Raw genomic sequence first — 16228 nt, 5'->3', positions numbered from 1 at the left:
GAGAGAGAGTGGCTTTTGATTGGTTAATGATCACGTTACTTCTCGTTGCCATGATAACATTTCTTAACATAATATCAAATAACATCAGAGGGGGGCGGTGTGCTACCCGTTATGACGGCATTATTAGACAACCAACTCGGATTAACGCCTCTTGGCATTGCCCTTACCTACTGGTCTTAGCTCCTCTTTAATAAAATTGGTTGTTCAAAAAGAAAAACACTAACATTTGTTATTATCTGACACCGTTATATATAACTCCAAAAGTTATCAGCTGAAGTGACGTGAACTTAAATTAATTGAAATATTAGTTGATTGCTATCACAGGTATAGATAAATAAATAAAGTGTCTAGTTTGATAAAGTTCATTGCTATATTGATGCAAACTCCACATGGTAATATAACATATACAGGTAACAAAAACATTTGATTCAAATAACAGAATAACTTTATCCAAATATAATATAAAATTATAACAACATATGTATCAAAGTATCAAACTAAATAGAAAAAAATGATGCTTTTAAAACTTACAAGTTGACACAGTTCGTTGATAGATATTCTTTTTTTTTTCAAAGGATCTATTTTACACCTTGTGAGAAATTAAAAGGTCATGGTTTCATGTTTAACAAATCTTAAGACAAACTTACACATTTTCCACATCTACATTTTTTAATATAACTTTAATCTACAACATGTTTTTAAAACCAAATCATTTCTATCATCAATCAAAAACATTAGAATTTGAATATAAATAAGTGTCTACCTCATATCATATCTATGCATATAGTTGCATACCCCAAAGTAATCAAATAGGTTGTACTTTCTTTTTTCTTTTTTGGATCAAATATCGTACTAAAAATCAATTACACGATGGAATAGAAAAATATTTATGGTTCAAATGAGTAAAATTAAAAAATAAAAATAAAAAACGATTAGCATCAACTTACCAAATAATCGTCTATTTTAAAGAAGAAGAAGAAGAAGAAGAAGATGAATCAAGAATCTGTATCTGTTCTTCGGTCTACTGAAACTTCAACAGGCGTTGACTTCAGAGGCAAGTCAACAAGTGTGGTTGGAGGTGCAAAATACATGTGTAACGACATTATGCAGATAATAATACCCAAAAGAAGCTACAAAGAAAAATATATATAAGTTTTAATGTGTAAAATTTCATTAACTGATAATTTATAAATTAAATTGTCAAAGAGTGAGTGTTACTTACTTGTAATGTTGGTTTGAAAGTAAAGAGGAAGACAGACAAAACCATTGTGAGTAGCATAGCCATTGATGTGGAATACACCTGCAATCAATATAATTGAGCAATAACTAATTAAGAAAAGAGTCAAATGTTTTAAATAAATCGGAAGTCAAAAAGTCAAACCTTGACAATGTTGTCAGCATACTTCATCAGCCATGAGACAAGTAAACCAGTGGAACCAAGATTCAACACCACCAACCATGTTGTAATAGTGTAGCCATTAAAGAGGCGTTCCCACCATGCTCCTTTCTCAAATCCTCCTCTAAAATCATCCGCAAAAAGTCTTGCCATGTTAAAAATTGCACCAAACCTGAATGAAAATTAAATAAAACATTTATCGTCATGTTTACATATTTATTATTATTAAATAAAGAAAGAATGAAAAGCTTACGTGTAGAGTTGAACATTCTGCCAGTATAAACTGTCGTTAGTTTTTTTCATTAAGAATTCAGTGTAAACACCAGCTAATGCTGAAAGACAAGCTGATAAGACACCTAACATGTACCCTTGGATTGGGGATGAGAAGAGAGACTCACAAGATGCTCCTCCACATCCTTTAACCTATATAAACAAAAGCAATTATGTCCTTAATAAAGTTTATCAATATCTACTCTTAATTATCAGCTAAAAGCTTATGTTGGATAGAAGAATTTATCTCATGTGATTGATACAAAAGGAGAAAACACAAACACAATGCTGGTGATAGATAGATAGATAGATATTATCAGTACCTGACTTGTGGTTGTTCCAACAGCCAATAAAACTATTGCCATCCACTGCAATGTGGAGAGTTTTCTCTTCAAGAACAGCCTAAAGAATTAAACAATTTCATAAGTTAATAATAACCACCATTAAGTGCAATTGAATTAAACAAAAAGATCAGGGAACTTACTTACCTGAATAATATTCCTGTAGTGACAATTTTCAAATTTCCAAGTATTTGATATGTGGATGTATCAACATATGTGAGGGTTGCAAATTGAACATTGTTATGGATGAGGTATATAATAGAGGGGATTGGGTATAATCGAACACTCTTCCATTCTGTTGTCATTCTAGGAGGAGGTGATTTCTTACACTCTCTCCATAGGAAGATGCTGGATACAATAAGCTGCAATTCAAAAGGAATACAATTAGGTTTTTCATCATGAAATAGCGCTTAAATTATACTTAGTCACATACCTTGAAGATTTCAGCAAGAAAAGGAATAGTTGCATAGTCATACTTGTATCCCCCATTACTCTGTGACAATGTAGTCAAAATTCCCTGCCATGATTGATGAAATAGAAAGTGTGCAATCAGTAGCTGGGAAGATTAAACATCATAATGTTCTACATCCAAAATCATGGAAGTGGTTTTGTGTGGACAGTGTCTTAGGAGTTCTCACACCTCCACATTAGGAAACCCTAATTGCTAAAACAGATGCAATGGTCGATATTGATTACTCGTTAGAATATCAGGATGTAAAGTTCGAAGATCCAAATCATCATCAACACATATTATTTCGAAACAAGAGATTTGTGGCAACGATTAGCTCCACCACCACTACGGATCAAACCAGCAAAACAATGTGGTGAAAGATGAAGATATTAATTGCAGAAATAAAGCATGAAATCTCATATGCAACTCGAAAGGAGTGCAAATCGACAGTGCTGATCAGTGTAAACACGCAACATAGAGATCACATAACCTTAAACCTAGCTGAATTCGCATAACAAGGGATAATAAGTTCAAACTCTACTAAATTTGAGTAATCTCGAAGCAACAATGACGAAAAAACAAAATCAGTACGCTCAAAATGACAAAACAGACGTTGATGCGATTTAAGTGTGCTGTAAAAGGCAAATTACATGGAAAAAAAATGGTTATTATTGATTTGAAGTGGAAATTAGGGTTCTAAGCCAGCGAAAGGTACCTGAGAACTGGTGAGAACTGTGAGGAGCGATGCGACGACGTACCACTGCATCTCATTCTCCGGCGATTTCTCCGGTTGTTGATTTGCATACCGACAGAAAGTATGTTACGCGCTACTTGTACCATTTTTCTATTAACTAAATCTATTATTTTACCATTAAACTAACAATTAACCAAATAATACCAAAATGAAACACACACCTTATATCTGTAATCTGTTTTTAATTTTGAGATAATAGTTTAAAGAATACATTTAAAGGTATTTTTCTTTTTTACAACTAAAGATAATATAAAGATCCTATAAAAGTTTGTTTTTTAATTACATGTCAAAAATGACATTTCTTTTTTACAACTATAGATAATATAAAGATCCTATAAAAGTTTATTTTTCTTATATCAAATATGATATTTTGATGTCTGATAGCACGTAGCAACAATGTTTGGAGTTGTCGATACTCATAATCAGTTTTGGAGTTGTTAAAGCTTGATTATTTGCGTTTTGAAAATGCATTAATCAAATAATTGGCTTTCTAATTGCAATTCTAAACCCCTTAGTTGTTAAGTGTGGTCAACGCTCATGGGGGCGTTTTTGCACGTTATAACGGCACAAACACCGTCTCCCTGTTGCGCGTTATAAGCATGCACCTTGCTCCCAGTGACCACCACGACATCCTATAACACCCGTTTTTTTTTTTCCTCTAAAAACGTCGGTGAGCGTACCCATACCGACCAATCTTAGTTGATCAAAACATTAATTTTCAACAGTTTATCAAAAATAACAACCAATATGATTTGCTTGCAAGGTCGGTAAAAAGAATCAGATGTTTTTTGTTTTTTGTTTGCAGATCTTTTTAGCATCTTCTTTCTGCATCGTGCAGACCACGCGCAGACATTAGGTTTTGCAGACTGTTTGCTTTTTTTAGGACCGCAGACTAAAAAAGGTTGGTGTGTCCTCTTTTTGGAGCAGATGTGGACCAGAATCTTCAAACCTGTTCAGACATTTTCTAACCTAAAAAACACATATATTTTTGTTGTTGTTTTTCTTTTTTTATTTTTTTAAACTTAGATTTATTCCAATTTTATCTATGATAAATAAATTTGAAAAAATATTACAATACTTAAAGAAAAAAAAAAGGTTCGATAACACAATCATGACCTTTGTGACATATTTATAAATAAATATTTAATTACACAATCATGACCTTTGTGGCAAATTTATAAATAAATATGTAATTACAATAATAATTTGTGGAGTTGTTTATATAGTATGCAAAAAAAATCATAATATTGTATTATATTTTTTGTGCCAAATTTTATAAAACATTATATAATGTAAGATCGTTCATTTCTTGAGAAAAATATTTATGATTGGTTTTTAATTGATTTGGTTGAAAAGGTAAAATAAAAACTTTGAAAATTTTCATTTAAAATCAAAGTTTATTTCCATTCATGTTATGTGTTAAATTATTTTATCCCTAATTACAATGTTTATGTATAACTTTACGACCAAAATTTGTTGGTTTTTATCAAATATATACAATAACTCTTACCATTTTATTTTCACTTTTTATACAATAATGCATAAAAGTTAATCTACATTTGTTAATTATCTATAATAAAATCATAAAACTATCAAAAAAAACTCTTTTAAGTTTTTTTTTTATAAAAAACAGTTTAATTGGATTTTAGTTTATTCTAACATGCTGCAGATATAAAAAAAACAAACAGTCTTCTTCTTTCAGACTGCAGACGTTTGGTCCCTCTTCTACTGCAGAGATTTACAGATATGGTCCGTAGACTGCAGATATTTTGCCTCAGAAAAAACAAACAACATCTTAAATATATACAAAATAATGTTAGGGATTTTGCTGGATATATAGGCATTTTTTGGGGTTGAATTCCAAAAAATAGACACAAAAAATCGAATTTTTAGGTATAGACATGGATTCCATAGAATGAGTATAAGCTCTTAGGAATCGATGTGCCAAAAAAATTATCTTAAGAACAATTCCGCGGAGCTACCTCCGAGGAATGAACTTTTGCTCCGTTGAATGAGTATAAGCCCCGAAAAATCGATGTGGGAAAAAAATCCTGAATATCCATTATGCGGAGCTGCCTCAACGGAATGAGTTCATTCCTCGAAGGTAGCTACGCGGAACAAATCTTCAGATTTTTTTTTCCACATCAATTCCTTGGACATTAAGTTGCTTTCATGGAAAGCTCACATCCGCAGAATTCATGTCTATACCTGTAAATTCGACAGGACCTAACTACAATAATTCGATGAAAATTCGACTTGTTTAAAGTCAAGTTATATAATCTTCTAAAGCGTTTTATTTAAAAACTAAAAGTTATTTTAATAATATAATTTTGTAAATCATTTTTAACACAATAGTCGTATAAAAAGTTTAAAATCAAACAAGAAAATGTTTACAAGTCAATCCAAATTCACCCACATCAACTCATACAAAAAAAGTTATTGTTTATTTAATCAGTTATCCAAAAGAAAATGTTTATGAGTACAACCACTCCTTGTTAATTTGAACGTTGCATACTTTATTGCATGTTTATGTTCTAATCATAGAAAGGGTGAATCTTACCTCAAAAACTGTAGAAGGCCAAACTTTTTTATCAATATTTATTTAGAAATTTTTTTACGTGCAAATAAAAAATCATATCAATCATCAATCATGGAACTTGAGGCAATACTAAGCTTACATCAAAATCATTTAATTACAAACAAAGATAATCACAAAAAACAATAAATCTTTATAACATTTTATCCTAACTGCCTTGCTGTGAACTATCTTTGATGTTGACCAACAAATCTTAATCAGATTTGACCAAATCTTGCTCATTTGCTTCTGGGATTCACAGAAAAGGGTTAAACTGCAAGAAATAACAACATACTTTTATTTATATGTTTACAATAGCATCCTACTTTTATTTCTTCCTACTACAACATTATACTTTGAAAATTCTACCTAAATATAGCAATTTTTACTGCCATAATTGAGTAGATTATTCAAACTACAATGTCCTGATAAGCAAAAAAAAAATTGTACAAGTAAAATGACATAATTGGGTAGATTTTTCAAAGTATAATGTCTTAATGAGTAAAAAATGAAAATCTATTCATCCCAAACCCCGAAAATATTTGATGTTGATTAATTTGATCAAAACTTGCTGATTTCCTTTCAAGTTTAACAGAATAGGGTTAATTGCATTTAGCCCCATGAAAAAAAAAACATTATTTCCTCATATTAATAAAAGAAGATATGATTTAATCTGAAATACATAAATCTCCTATCTTGTATTATTTCCAATAACAAAAAAAAAGTAGCATCTTTACCTGATTCCGAAGGCATTTCCTTCATGTTTCTGACCAGAAATTCTTTCAGGAGGCAGAAGTTGCCGGAAGTATGACTGAGTTTATGGTTTTCCGGCAACAATTCCAGATTAATGCCGCCAATTCCCACCACTTTTTCTTGCTAGTATCGTTTATGAGTATATGGAATTGTTTTTTTTAGGTTGAAGGGCAAACTAGTCATTTCCACATTACTGCTTATAGCAGCAGGCTTGAAGGTAGGGAGGCTAGAATTGTAAAATTAGTGAACATATATAGGCCCTTCACAACATTTTCAGAACCTTTATATGTCCACCTGAATTGGCAGCAACAATCATATTTGATTTTTCCCTCCAGCAAACACTGGAAACAAACTCTCCATTGTTACCACCGGAAATGGAATCAGTGGTTCCGAACTTGTAGGAAGTAATTGGCATTGGGAAACTTTTATGATAAGCATAAACCTGAACAGAAAAGGAATAAAAAAATCCTTAATTTGATATAATGTAATTATATTGTAATAGTTTGAGTAGTAATAATTCCAATACCTCATTGGATTCAGAACCGCATGCTATATATCCATCAAGAACAGATAAGCCAGCAAAGTTCTGAATAAGGAGAGAAGGAAAGGGTCAGATTTGGAATATATATTTTTTCCTATTACAGAATACTTTGAAAAATCTACCCAATAATAGCTAGATTCTACAAAGTATAATGACCTAATAAGAAAGAAATTGAAAATGCAATGCTACAATAAAGTAGATTTTTCAAAACACAATGCCTTGATAAGAAAAAAAAATAGTATTATGATGTAATAGATATAAATGAAAGTAGGATGCTATCATACACAAAAAAAAGTAAAAATACGTTGTCAATTCTTGCATTTTTTCCTTGAATATTTTATTAAATACCATATTAGATGCTTGAAATTTTCACATAAGTGTGTCTCCCTAGTCCCTCCTATTGATTTGTTTGTTATAGCATCATACTTCTATTTTTTCCTATTACAACATTGTAATTTTGAAAAATCTTTCTAACAATATTTATGCCATCAAAATACAAATCAAATTTCACTGTTAAAAGTAAGATTTTTTTTTTAAAAAGTAGAATGTCCTATTAAGAAAGAAGTTGAAAATACAAAGCTATAAATGGGCAGATGTTACAAAGTGCAATGCCTTTAAAAGAAAAGAACTGAAAGTATAATGTTGTAATAGAAATAAATGAAAGTAGGATGCTATAATATACACAAAGGGTGTTAACCTTTTCGTTAGTGTGACCTTTGTAGGTCATGCAGCAAGCATCAGTAGAAATCCCCTCTAAACTGGTTTTTTTCAGGTCCCAAAGCTTCACTGTATTATCAGTGGATGCAGAAACAACGGAATCGGAATCCAAAAACTTCACATAGCTTACAGCCTTTTCATGTCCTGCTAACGTGCACCATGGAATCTTTACATGTCGAAGATCATAACAGTGTATCTGGTAATCAGCAGATCCAAAAGCCAATAGATGTGAAGAACATGGAGAGAATTGTACACAGCACACATTCGCAGCACTTCTGATTGTGCATGTTGATTTTTTCTGTAAAAAAAATGTTTTTTTTAAAAAAGCTTTTTGATGATTAAAATTAGTAGTGAGAGAGAATTACATCGTTTAAGCTCCATAACTTGACTGAACAATCATCACTGCCACTGGCAAATTGTGTGGGGTCCACACGAGAAAAATCAACACACCATGCCCTTCTTTGGTGTTCTATATAATGAGATAACCCTTGACCAATGAATGCATCCCACACCTGTTTGAGAGAAAAAAAGTAACATAAAAAAAAAAAAAAAAACAACATATCAGTGTCATTTATAGACCAAGGCTAAAATGGTCAGTTAGTCTCGTTGACATGGTTTATTTTGGTTCAAAAACTAAACAGACTTTGTGTATAACACTTTATCCTGACGAACATCATTGTCATTCATAGACGAAGGGTAAAATGGTCATTTAGTCTCATTGCGATTGCCATTCAGACACTTTGTGAAAAAGAAACATCCCCTAAAAGGCATGTTTGATTCATGGATTTTGATGAAGTCTGTCTGACGCGTTTGGAATTCAAGATTCCATTCCATGGTGTGTTTGGTTTCCAAATGGAAGGAATTCAATTTCGTTCTTCCTTTCTTTTATTATTAATATACCAGAATACCCTCGTTAATACATATTGAAATAGATAGAAAGAAAAGAATTAAGATTCACATAAAAATCTAAAAATTATTGAATTCCATTCCATTTCTTGCTAACCAATCGAACGGCATATTACAATTCCCTCTGACATATTCCATTCCTTCCAATTGAAGATTCCTTCAAATTCCATGTTTAATGGATTTCACCATTACTAAGGGTGATTGGAAGGAATTCAATTCTCCATTCTTCCGTTTTTTTATTAAAAGACCAAAATACCCTCACTAAATGTATTGAAAAAAAAATTCAGATTTTATTATTGAACTCCATTCCATTTCCTGCCTACTAAACACGTAACAAAACATTATTTGATTCCTTCCAAAGCATACGAGTAAAATATTATATTAGTCTTTCATAATTTAAAGTTTCCATAAAGCAAAGAACACATACCTGAAGCACACCATCATAATCAGCTGACACCAAATAATTCTTGAGGTACTTGTTCCAACAAACACAGCTAAGCTTTGAATCATTCACCAACTCAACAACAGGATAATTAACATCATCAACAGAATCATTTAAAAGCGAAACAAATTCAAAAATCTTTATTTTCTTCAAGACACCAGCAACAGCAATGTAGTTCTCATCACGATCAAAGCTCAAAGAGCAAATCACATTTGCAGAATTCAAAAGATTCCCGATTTTTAAATTCCCACATTCCTCAAACTTGCTATATCTTATAAACTTACATACACCCTTTAAAAAATCATCACAGCACCTTTCATGATTCCCTAACAGGTCGAGGTCATTTCGGTCATTAGAGGCAGTGGTAGAATTACAAAGTTGGAGTTGGGACCTCTTGCTGAAATAAGCACTTTCAAGATGGCTCATGTTTGTCTTCATTCTTGTCTCGAATATATTTTTTGAATCATAATACACGTGATGAAAACTCTTGATATCGGTTTCTAACAACTGGATATTTTTATATAACTCCAACGCGTGTTTTTCCTTTTGTTCCTTTAATAAAACTAGAAAATTAAATAGAATCTCAAAATCGGAATCTTCGGTCTTGTCTATAATTGGAGAATAAGTGTTCTTGGAGTAAAATTCTTTGGTTCCACTTAATAATTCAGATTGTAGGATTTCCCTGATAGAGATAAATATGTTAAAAAAAAAATTTGAAAGATTTGATAAAATGTTGGAATAGAGAGAGAATACCTTGTTGTTGGGCGAGATGAAGGGTGAGGATGAAGGAGCCAAAGACAGAAGGCAGATTCTTGTGGATTTTGAGAAATGAAACGTGGTGGAAGGATCCGGTATTGTAAATCTAACATTGCTGCAGAATGCATCTCTAATGATGCAAATGAGGAGAGTAACTGGAGGGTAAAAGGGTAAATTAGTGTGAGATCATAAATATCATTATGAAATACTTAAACAAATGTCAACTATAAAAGAAAGTAGCTTTGAAACAGAACATTTTAAAATGTTTTTTAATGCAAGTAACAAATATTGCTATGCTAAGTGTATATATAAGAATGAAAGAGAATAATAGCCATGTCACCTCAAATAAGAGAACACCAAGGTTGTAGATATTTGCTGATAATGATTCCATTCCATAGAGCTCCTCTGGAGAAGCATACCATTTTTTTTCAAGTTCAATAGTTACAGAGTATGACTCTCTCTCTTGTTGAATATGTTTTCTATTACTTTGAGAACTATTTATTACTTCATAATTTATTGAAGAATCAAAATAAATGATCTCATTTGATGGCAACAAACTGAAATTTGAAAGCCATAAATCTTGCAATGCATTTCCTTGAGAGTGTGTCATATCGACAACCTGAACAACCTGTCTATATATCTGCAGCCTCTCAGCTTTATTCACTTGTATAGAATTGAGTTTTAGCCACTTCCTCAAGTTCATCCCTTTGTATGCACTTTCTTGAGGGAAATCAAGAGTCATTTCACTTAACTTTAATGATCCATTAGAACTCATTCTGCCCATGAAACCTTTATTATTGGTCATTTCTGCAACATTGGGCTCATTAGAGATCTCTGAACTTTTGCACAAAAACCCTTTTCCCTTTCTAGATTGCCTAAAAAGGAAATTAGAGAAGTTCATTGAGCTTGATACCTTTAACCTCTTATTGATGTTACTATCCATTAACTGGTCAGATGGTTGTTCTTTAGGAAGATCTTCATTCTCTTGTTCATTATTAAACCTAGCTTTAACACTTTCAGGATTTAAAGGCATGCTTGACAAACAATGCCTAATATCCCTTGTGCCTGAAGTGGTTGCAATGTTTGGGTTCATGAGGTCATAATTTGTCACATTTGTCTCAACACCAAAGTGTCCAATGTCACTTGTACCAAGGGGTCTTGTATTAGTTTGACTTGAACTTTCAGCATGACCCTATTACAAATAATGACCAAATTTAGAGCATATAAATTAGAATGTAAACCTTAAAAAGATGCACTCATTCCAAGAATTTAAGTATATAGATACATTTTGAAATTTACAATTCAATGACCACTATTCTACAACTGAATATGATCTATATTCATTTAACATTTGGAATTGATGAGCTTCATAAGTAATTTTACTCGCCAGTTTGCTTAGCAGCTTATCATTATGATTATTGGTTTAGGGTTTGGAATTTAGCTGCGTTCCTTTTCAAACAGTTTAACTAACAGAATTGAAGCCCTAAAAACAATTAATGATATTGATTAGTTACATACAAAATTATCAATAAGCTTCACAAATTTATTAGACAAATGACAACAGCTCACAGTGAAGAATAAAAATCCCATAATAATACTAAATATGTCCATGTTTCAAATTCGAAGACATTTACATTCTCATATTTACAAATCGTAGTTTGTAAGGAATTTGTAGTATGATTTCATTCATGTCCATGAGATTATCAATAGAATAGACACACTGTTACAAAGTCAGAAGCTAAATCACTGAAATCTACAACAAAATTGCAATGACTAATCAATGAGAGGATAGAAACGATAAAACCAAAAACCTGAAAGAAATTAACAAAAAAAAATATTGTTTCTTACCTGTAATGAATCAGTGACCTCTGGAGAAGCTTTCATACCTTTATTAATGGAAGAAAAGGAAGAAAAGAAAATGCCCGTAAAATGCAGAGGACGATAGCAATTTCTTTGGTTGCATTTTTGGATCAACTGTTTTTGATCGAGAATTAAAGCAATGGTGAAAGCACGATATTCAAGAACACAGAACACTGTCTCAAAATATCTAAGAAAATATCTGACCATGTAGTTCTTTTTTAAATCACTGAAATCTACATTGTACATCTCATGTATAAACTATAATATATCTTTTATCTTTTTATAAACAATAAACAATAATAAATATTTATCTAAGATAATAAAAGGTTACAATAGGATATCTTCGTCTTCAAGTTGGTTTTAGATAGGAAACATATTAAATTGAATTTAGAGTAATTATTGAAATCGTCCCTGTAGTTTGGATAAAATCACGGGTTTGATCCTAACTTTTTTTTTCATTCAGAACGCCCATATTTTGTTTTTGTTTCGTTTTTGCCCCCCAATCAACCTTAAATGACCATACTAACCTTATTAACCACCACCTGCACCATACCATATGAAACCAAAAGCAAAACATGTACTTGAAAATTTGATGAACCAGGAAATCAAACTTCATGCGAGCTTTTCATTTCAGAAAAATTAAATCTCGAAAAAATCTTGAATGAAGTAAACGAATTAAACTTATTGCAAACCTCAAACAACATGAAGCAATCCTGCTGCAACCTTCCAAAAAAAATTCCTCAAGAAAATCTAACCTAATTATATTTGTATGACAATCGATTTCAAAAAAGTTGAAAATCGAGTGAGATATCGATTCCAGAAAAATTTCTCAAGCAAACCTGATGCAAACCTAACCTAAAACACACCCAAGTGATAAATCGATTTTGTGTATAATCAAAACCCCGTCGCATAGTGATACTTGAGAAAAGAGAGATCAAAGTGAGGAACGTGAAGAAATCGATCTCCAATGTCGAGCTTTCTGGTGCGCATCAGATTCGTTGGGTTACTTCAGGTTTGCGAAGTTAGATCTTCCATAGAAATAAATTAAGGACCAAATATGTAATTTTATCCAAACCACAGTATGATCTCAGTAATTTACTCTTGAATTTAAATGATACGCATATCTTGAAGTTCTAAAAAAAAGAATTATACATATTAACAAGGATGATAAATACAAATAAAACAATTTAAACTTATTTATAGTAAAAATAGATGTGATATGGAACAATTTTCTTTAAAAAATCACATATACGTTAATCAACAAAAAAAAAAAACTACATTTTAAAAACCAATATAATGGCAAATTTTTATTATTACTGAAAATATACCAAAACGTCATATTATTTTATTTTGAATTTCTTAGATTCCACATCGTTTGCTAAATGATAATGATCAAAAAGATGAACCGTTTCTCTTTTTACGAACTTTGGGCCACATGCTGACCATTGGCTGCCCACTCCTTGGCATCATTGGGCCACATGCTAACCATTGGCCACCCACTCCGATGGTCCAAATATCTCCTAACATTTATACACTTGTCATTTAAATATTTTATTTATTTTCTGAAAAACATTCATATCCTAATGGTCGGATATAATAGGAGTATTTCTTAATAATAATTATAATATATATCTTCTAAAAACGAATATCGGCGCCTTACTTTTTCTTTCCGTTCCCTTCCACTTTTTTTATTTTCTATTTTCAATTCTTTAACATTCTTCTCTTTTACTTTTGGCAGTTTAAACCCCATGTTATGTTTATATTACTACCGTCCTTATACTTTATAGAATGAAATTTTCAACCCATTATTTTTTTTATCATATTCACCGATGTATTCAAACGTTGGAAAATGTCAATTTCATCCCCTTCTATTTTCTAAACTTTTATTCTATCCCCGATAATACTTATATAATATGATTTTCCTACCGTTATCAGCCCTCTAATTTTGTAACCTTTTGTATGTTAGAGGTGACCAACGTTTCGACGTAAATTGTTTCAGCATAAATTTATAACTTTAGTCCGTTGATTTAAAACAAATATTTTTTTATGTACATGTCGGTATAAATTGACTCTGTCTACGTCTCAACGTAACTTTTTTTTACCTTTTCATGCTTATGTTTATGTACATTTCTTATGTCTAAGTCAGGACACATATAATACGTTTGTAATTATTTGAATTTACGTTTTTTAATTTTAAAAAAAAAAATCTAGTTATTTATTTTTACATGCGTGTCACATATAATATAGTTTTGATTATCTTTGTTTGGCATGACTTTCGTCCCAAACTATAATATTTTATATACTTTGTCAATTTAAATCTTCTTAAATTCATAAATACATTATTGCTTCATAAATATACATATAATACGTTTTTATACTACTTCTTTAATACATTACTGCCGCCGCAACACGCGACGGGTAAAATCCTAGTTATATATCTAAAATACTTGTTTAAAGATAATATAACATAAGTAATAGACCATTATCAATCTTACTAGATCTTTGTAATATATATATATATATATATATATATATATATATATATATATATATATATATTAAGAATGAGCAGTTTGTCTCAAATCCCGATCCCGTGCTGTCACACCCCAAATACGGAACGGCAGAAACGTTCAGAGGCGGAGGACGTCATGTACAATATCACAACAAAGCATAGTAGTAAACAAGCAACAATATCATCCATTGCATTAATAATATAATTTAATACAAGTGTGTTCTGTGAAGTTTATAAGACACCAAAAGTGTAAATCAAAATAAGAGATGAGTCTTGAACAAGCTCCATCTTCTCAAAACCTAGCATCGGTACCTGTCTACTGATGACCTGAGAATACAAGTTATTTTGAAAGAGTTGATCAGCTTTAAAGCTGGTGAGTTCATAAGCATTTTAGTGTCATTATTTGTAAGAAAATGTTTGTAAGTGTTTGATGTATAAGTTTGTAAATGTTTGTAGTAAATGTTTGTATTTCCTAGAAAATCCTATATTTTCTACTAAACGTAGCCTTTCACCAAGGCATCAAATGTTTTGTATGTTTGTTTCTTATAAGAGTGTGTATTTTCCCAAGTGTGACTATCATTAACCAAAAATATAGTTTTACATTATCGTTTATGTGAGAAGATCACAATGTGAATGCAATGGGGAAATAATAATAATATTGTAGTGTTGTTGTAACAACGCAAATTTTCAAACAAATTTTTCATTTTAAAAATATATTTATTTCCATTCATAACAAGGCATAAATAGTTTAAGTATTCTGTCAAATACAAATAATCAAAATCCCAAGATCATAAAAGCATTCTTCAGTGTGTATCGATCACGCCGGCGCCTTCCCACGGTCCTCGCTAGTACCTGAAATACATGCACAACAACTGTAAGCATAAATGCTTAGTGAGTTCCCCAATATACAACTTACGCACATACGCCTTTCCAGGCCTCGACCTTCCGGTCCATGTGTCTCAGGGGACTTCCGTCCCTGCTGGGTAAACCTTCCGGTCCTACCCACGCCGACCTTCCGGTCCATCACACAACATATCGCCTTCCGGCCCATAACATATTGCCTTCCGGCCCATAATATCATCGCCTTCCGGCCCATAACATACATAGCACATATAACAAATAACTTACCACATATAGCATACATATCACATATCATATCCGACCTTCCGGTCACACAGTCAAACCCTTCCGGGTACAGTATAGTGAGAAGACTCACCTCGTAAAAGCTGAAAGCTAGCAAATCCCGAAATGACTCGTGCACAATCCGACGAGCTACAACCTCCCTATAACATCACATATCTCATTAACACTTATATCTTCTAAGTGTGACTATCCCTAAGAAGTCAGACTTAGGTCAACTCTGGTCAACGGTCAACGGTCAACTCGACCGGACTCGGCGAGTGCCATGGCGACTCGGCGAGTCTAGACGTCCTCCAACTCTCTGAGATTCCCTATCTACTCGTCGAGTATCCTCCTCGACCCGACGAGTTACTCCTGGAAGAATCGCAGGGCCACCCCGACTCCACTCGCCGAGTCTGAAGAACAACTCGGCGAGTCCCAGTAAATCTTCAAGCTACTCGCCGAGTCTGAAGAACAACTCGGCGAGTCCATGCCATGCAGACGAGCAACTGCTTCCTAAATTACGTATGGTCCCGAGATATACAATCATGGGACTTTCTGGACTTCTAAACATCTTATTACTGGGGTATAAACGTCTGGGTAATAACATAATAACCCATCTAATCACTAAGTGGGTTTCATAAACCCTAGATTCGTATACACATCAAAATAACAGAAATGGTCCGAGTATTACCTGAAAACGCACTCTCTGTGTCCCCCAAACCTCAGGACTCGATCCTCCTTGATATTCCTTTGGCCAAATTCTTCTTCTTCTTGCCTAACAAGTTCCTCCAAGTTCCAATAGCTTTCTCTCCTGCTCTAGACGTCCACAACG

The 16228-nt window shown here is 32.4% G+C and overlaps 2 protein-coding genes across 5 annotated transcripts; both read right to left on the bottom strand.

The window, feature by feature from the left end:
• Positions 1-802: 802 nt before the first annotated feature.
• LOC111906371 (CMP-sialic acid transporter 1) lies at positions 803-3330 on the bottom strand. Its single transcript, XM_023902129.3, has 8 exons — positions 3174-3330; positions 2441-2524; positions 2155-2369; positions 1990-2068; positions 1650-1819; positions 1382-1568; positions 1223-1300; positions 803-1130 (listed from the first exon to the last, which is right to left on the bottom strand). Exons 1-8 carry the CDS (start codon positions 3222-3224, stop codon positions 996-998), a joined length of 999 nt encoding a protein of 332 aa, XP_023757897.1. The 5' UTR covers positions 3225-3330; the 3' UTR covers positions 803-995.
• A 2514-nt stretch (positions 3331-5844) lies between these two features.
• On the bottom strand, positions 5845-12068 carry LOC111906372 (protein SPA1-RELATED 2). 4 transcript variants are annotated; one of them, XM_023902130.3, is made up of 9 exons: positions 11751-12061; positions 10243-11094; positions 9900-10057; positions 9132-9828; positions 8164-8310; positions 7779-8096; positions 7067-7126; positions 6525-6982; positions 5845-6061 (listed from the first exon to the last, which is right to left on the bottom strand). In XM_023902130.3, the coding sequence occupies exons 1-8, from the start codon at positions 12006-12008 to the stop codon at positions 6803-6805; spliced, it is 2670 nt and encodes an 889-aa protein (XP_023757898.1). In that variant the 5' UTR covers positions 12009-12061; the 3' UTR covers positions 5845-6061; positions 6525-6802. The 4 variants fall into 4 exon arrangements, with proteins under 4 accessions (XP_023757898.1, XP_023757899.1, XP_042756389.1 ...); XM_023902131.3 differs by having other exon boundaries at positions 5845-6036; XM_042900455.2 differs by having other exon boundaries at positions 11789-11927.
• Between the last annotated feature and the right edge of the window lie 4160 nt (positions 12069-16228).

This window comes from Lactuca sativa, chromosome 3 (assembly GCF_002870075.4).
Source record: "Lactuca sativa cultivar Salinas chromosome 3, Lsat_Salinas_v11, whole genome shotgun sequence".
Classification (NCBI taxonomy): Eukaryota; Viridiplantae; Streptophyta; class Magnoliopsida; order Asterales; family Asteraceae; genus Lactuca; species Lactuca sativa.
The sequence above is the reverse complement of the archived record's forward strand: the minus strand, read 5'-3'. Positions and strand labels throughout refer to the sequence as shown.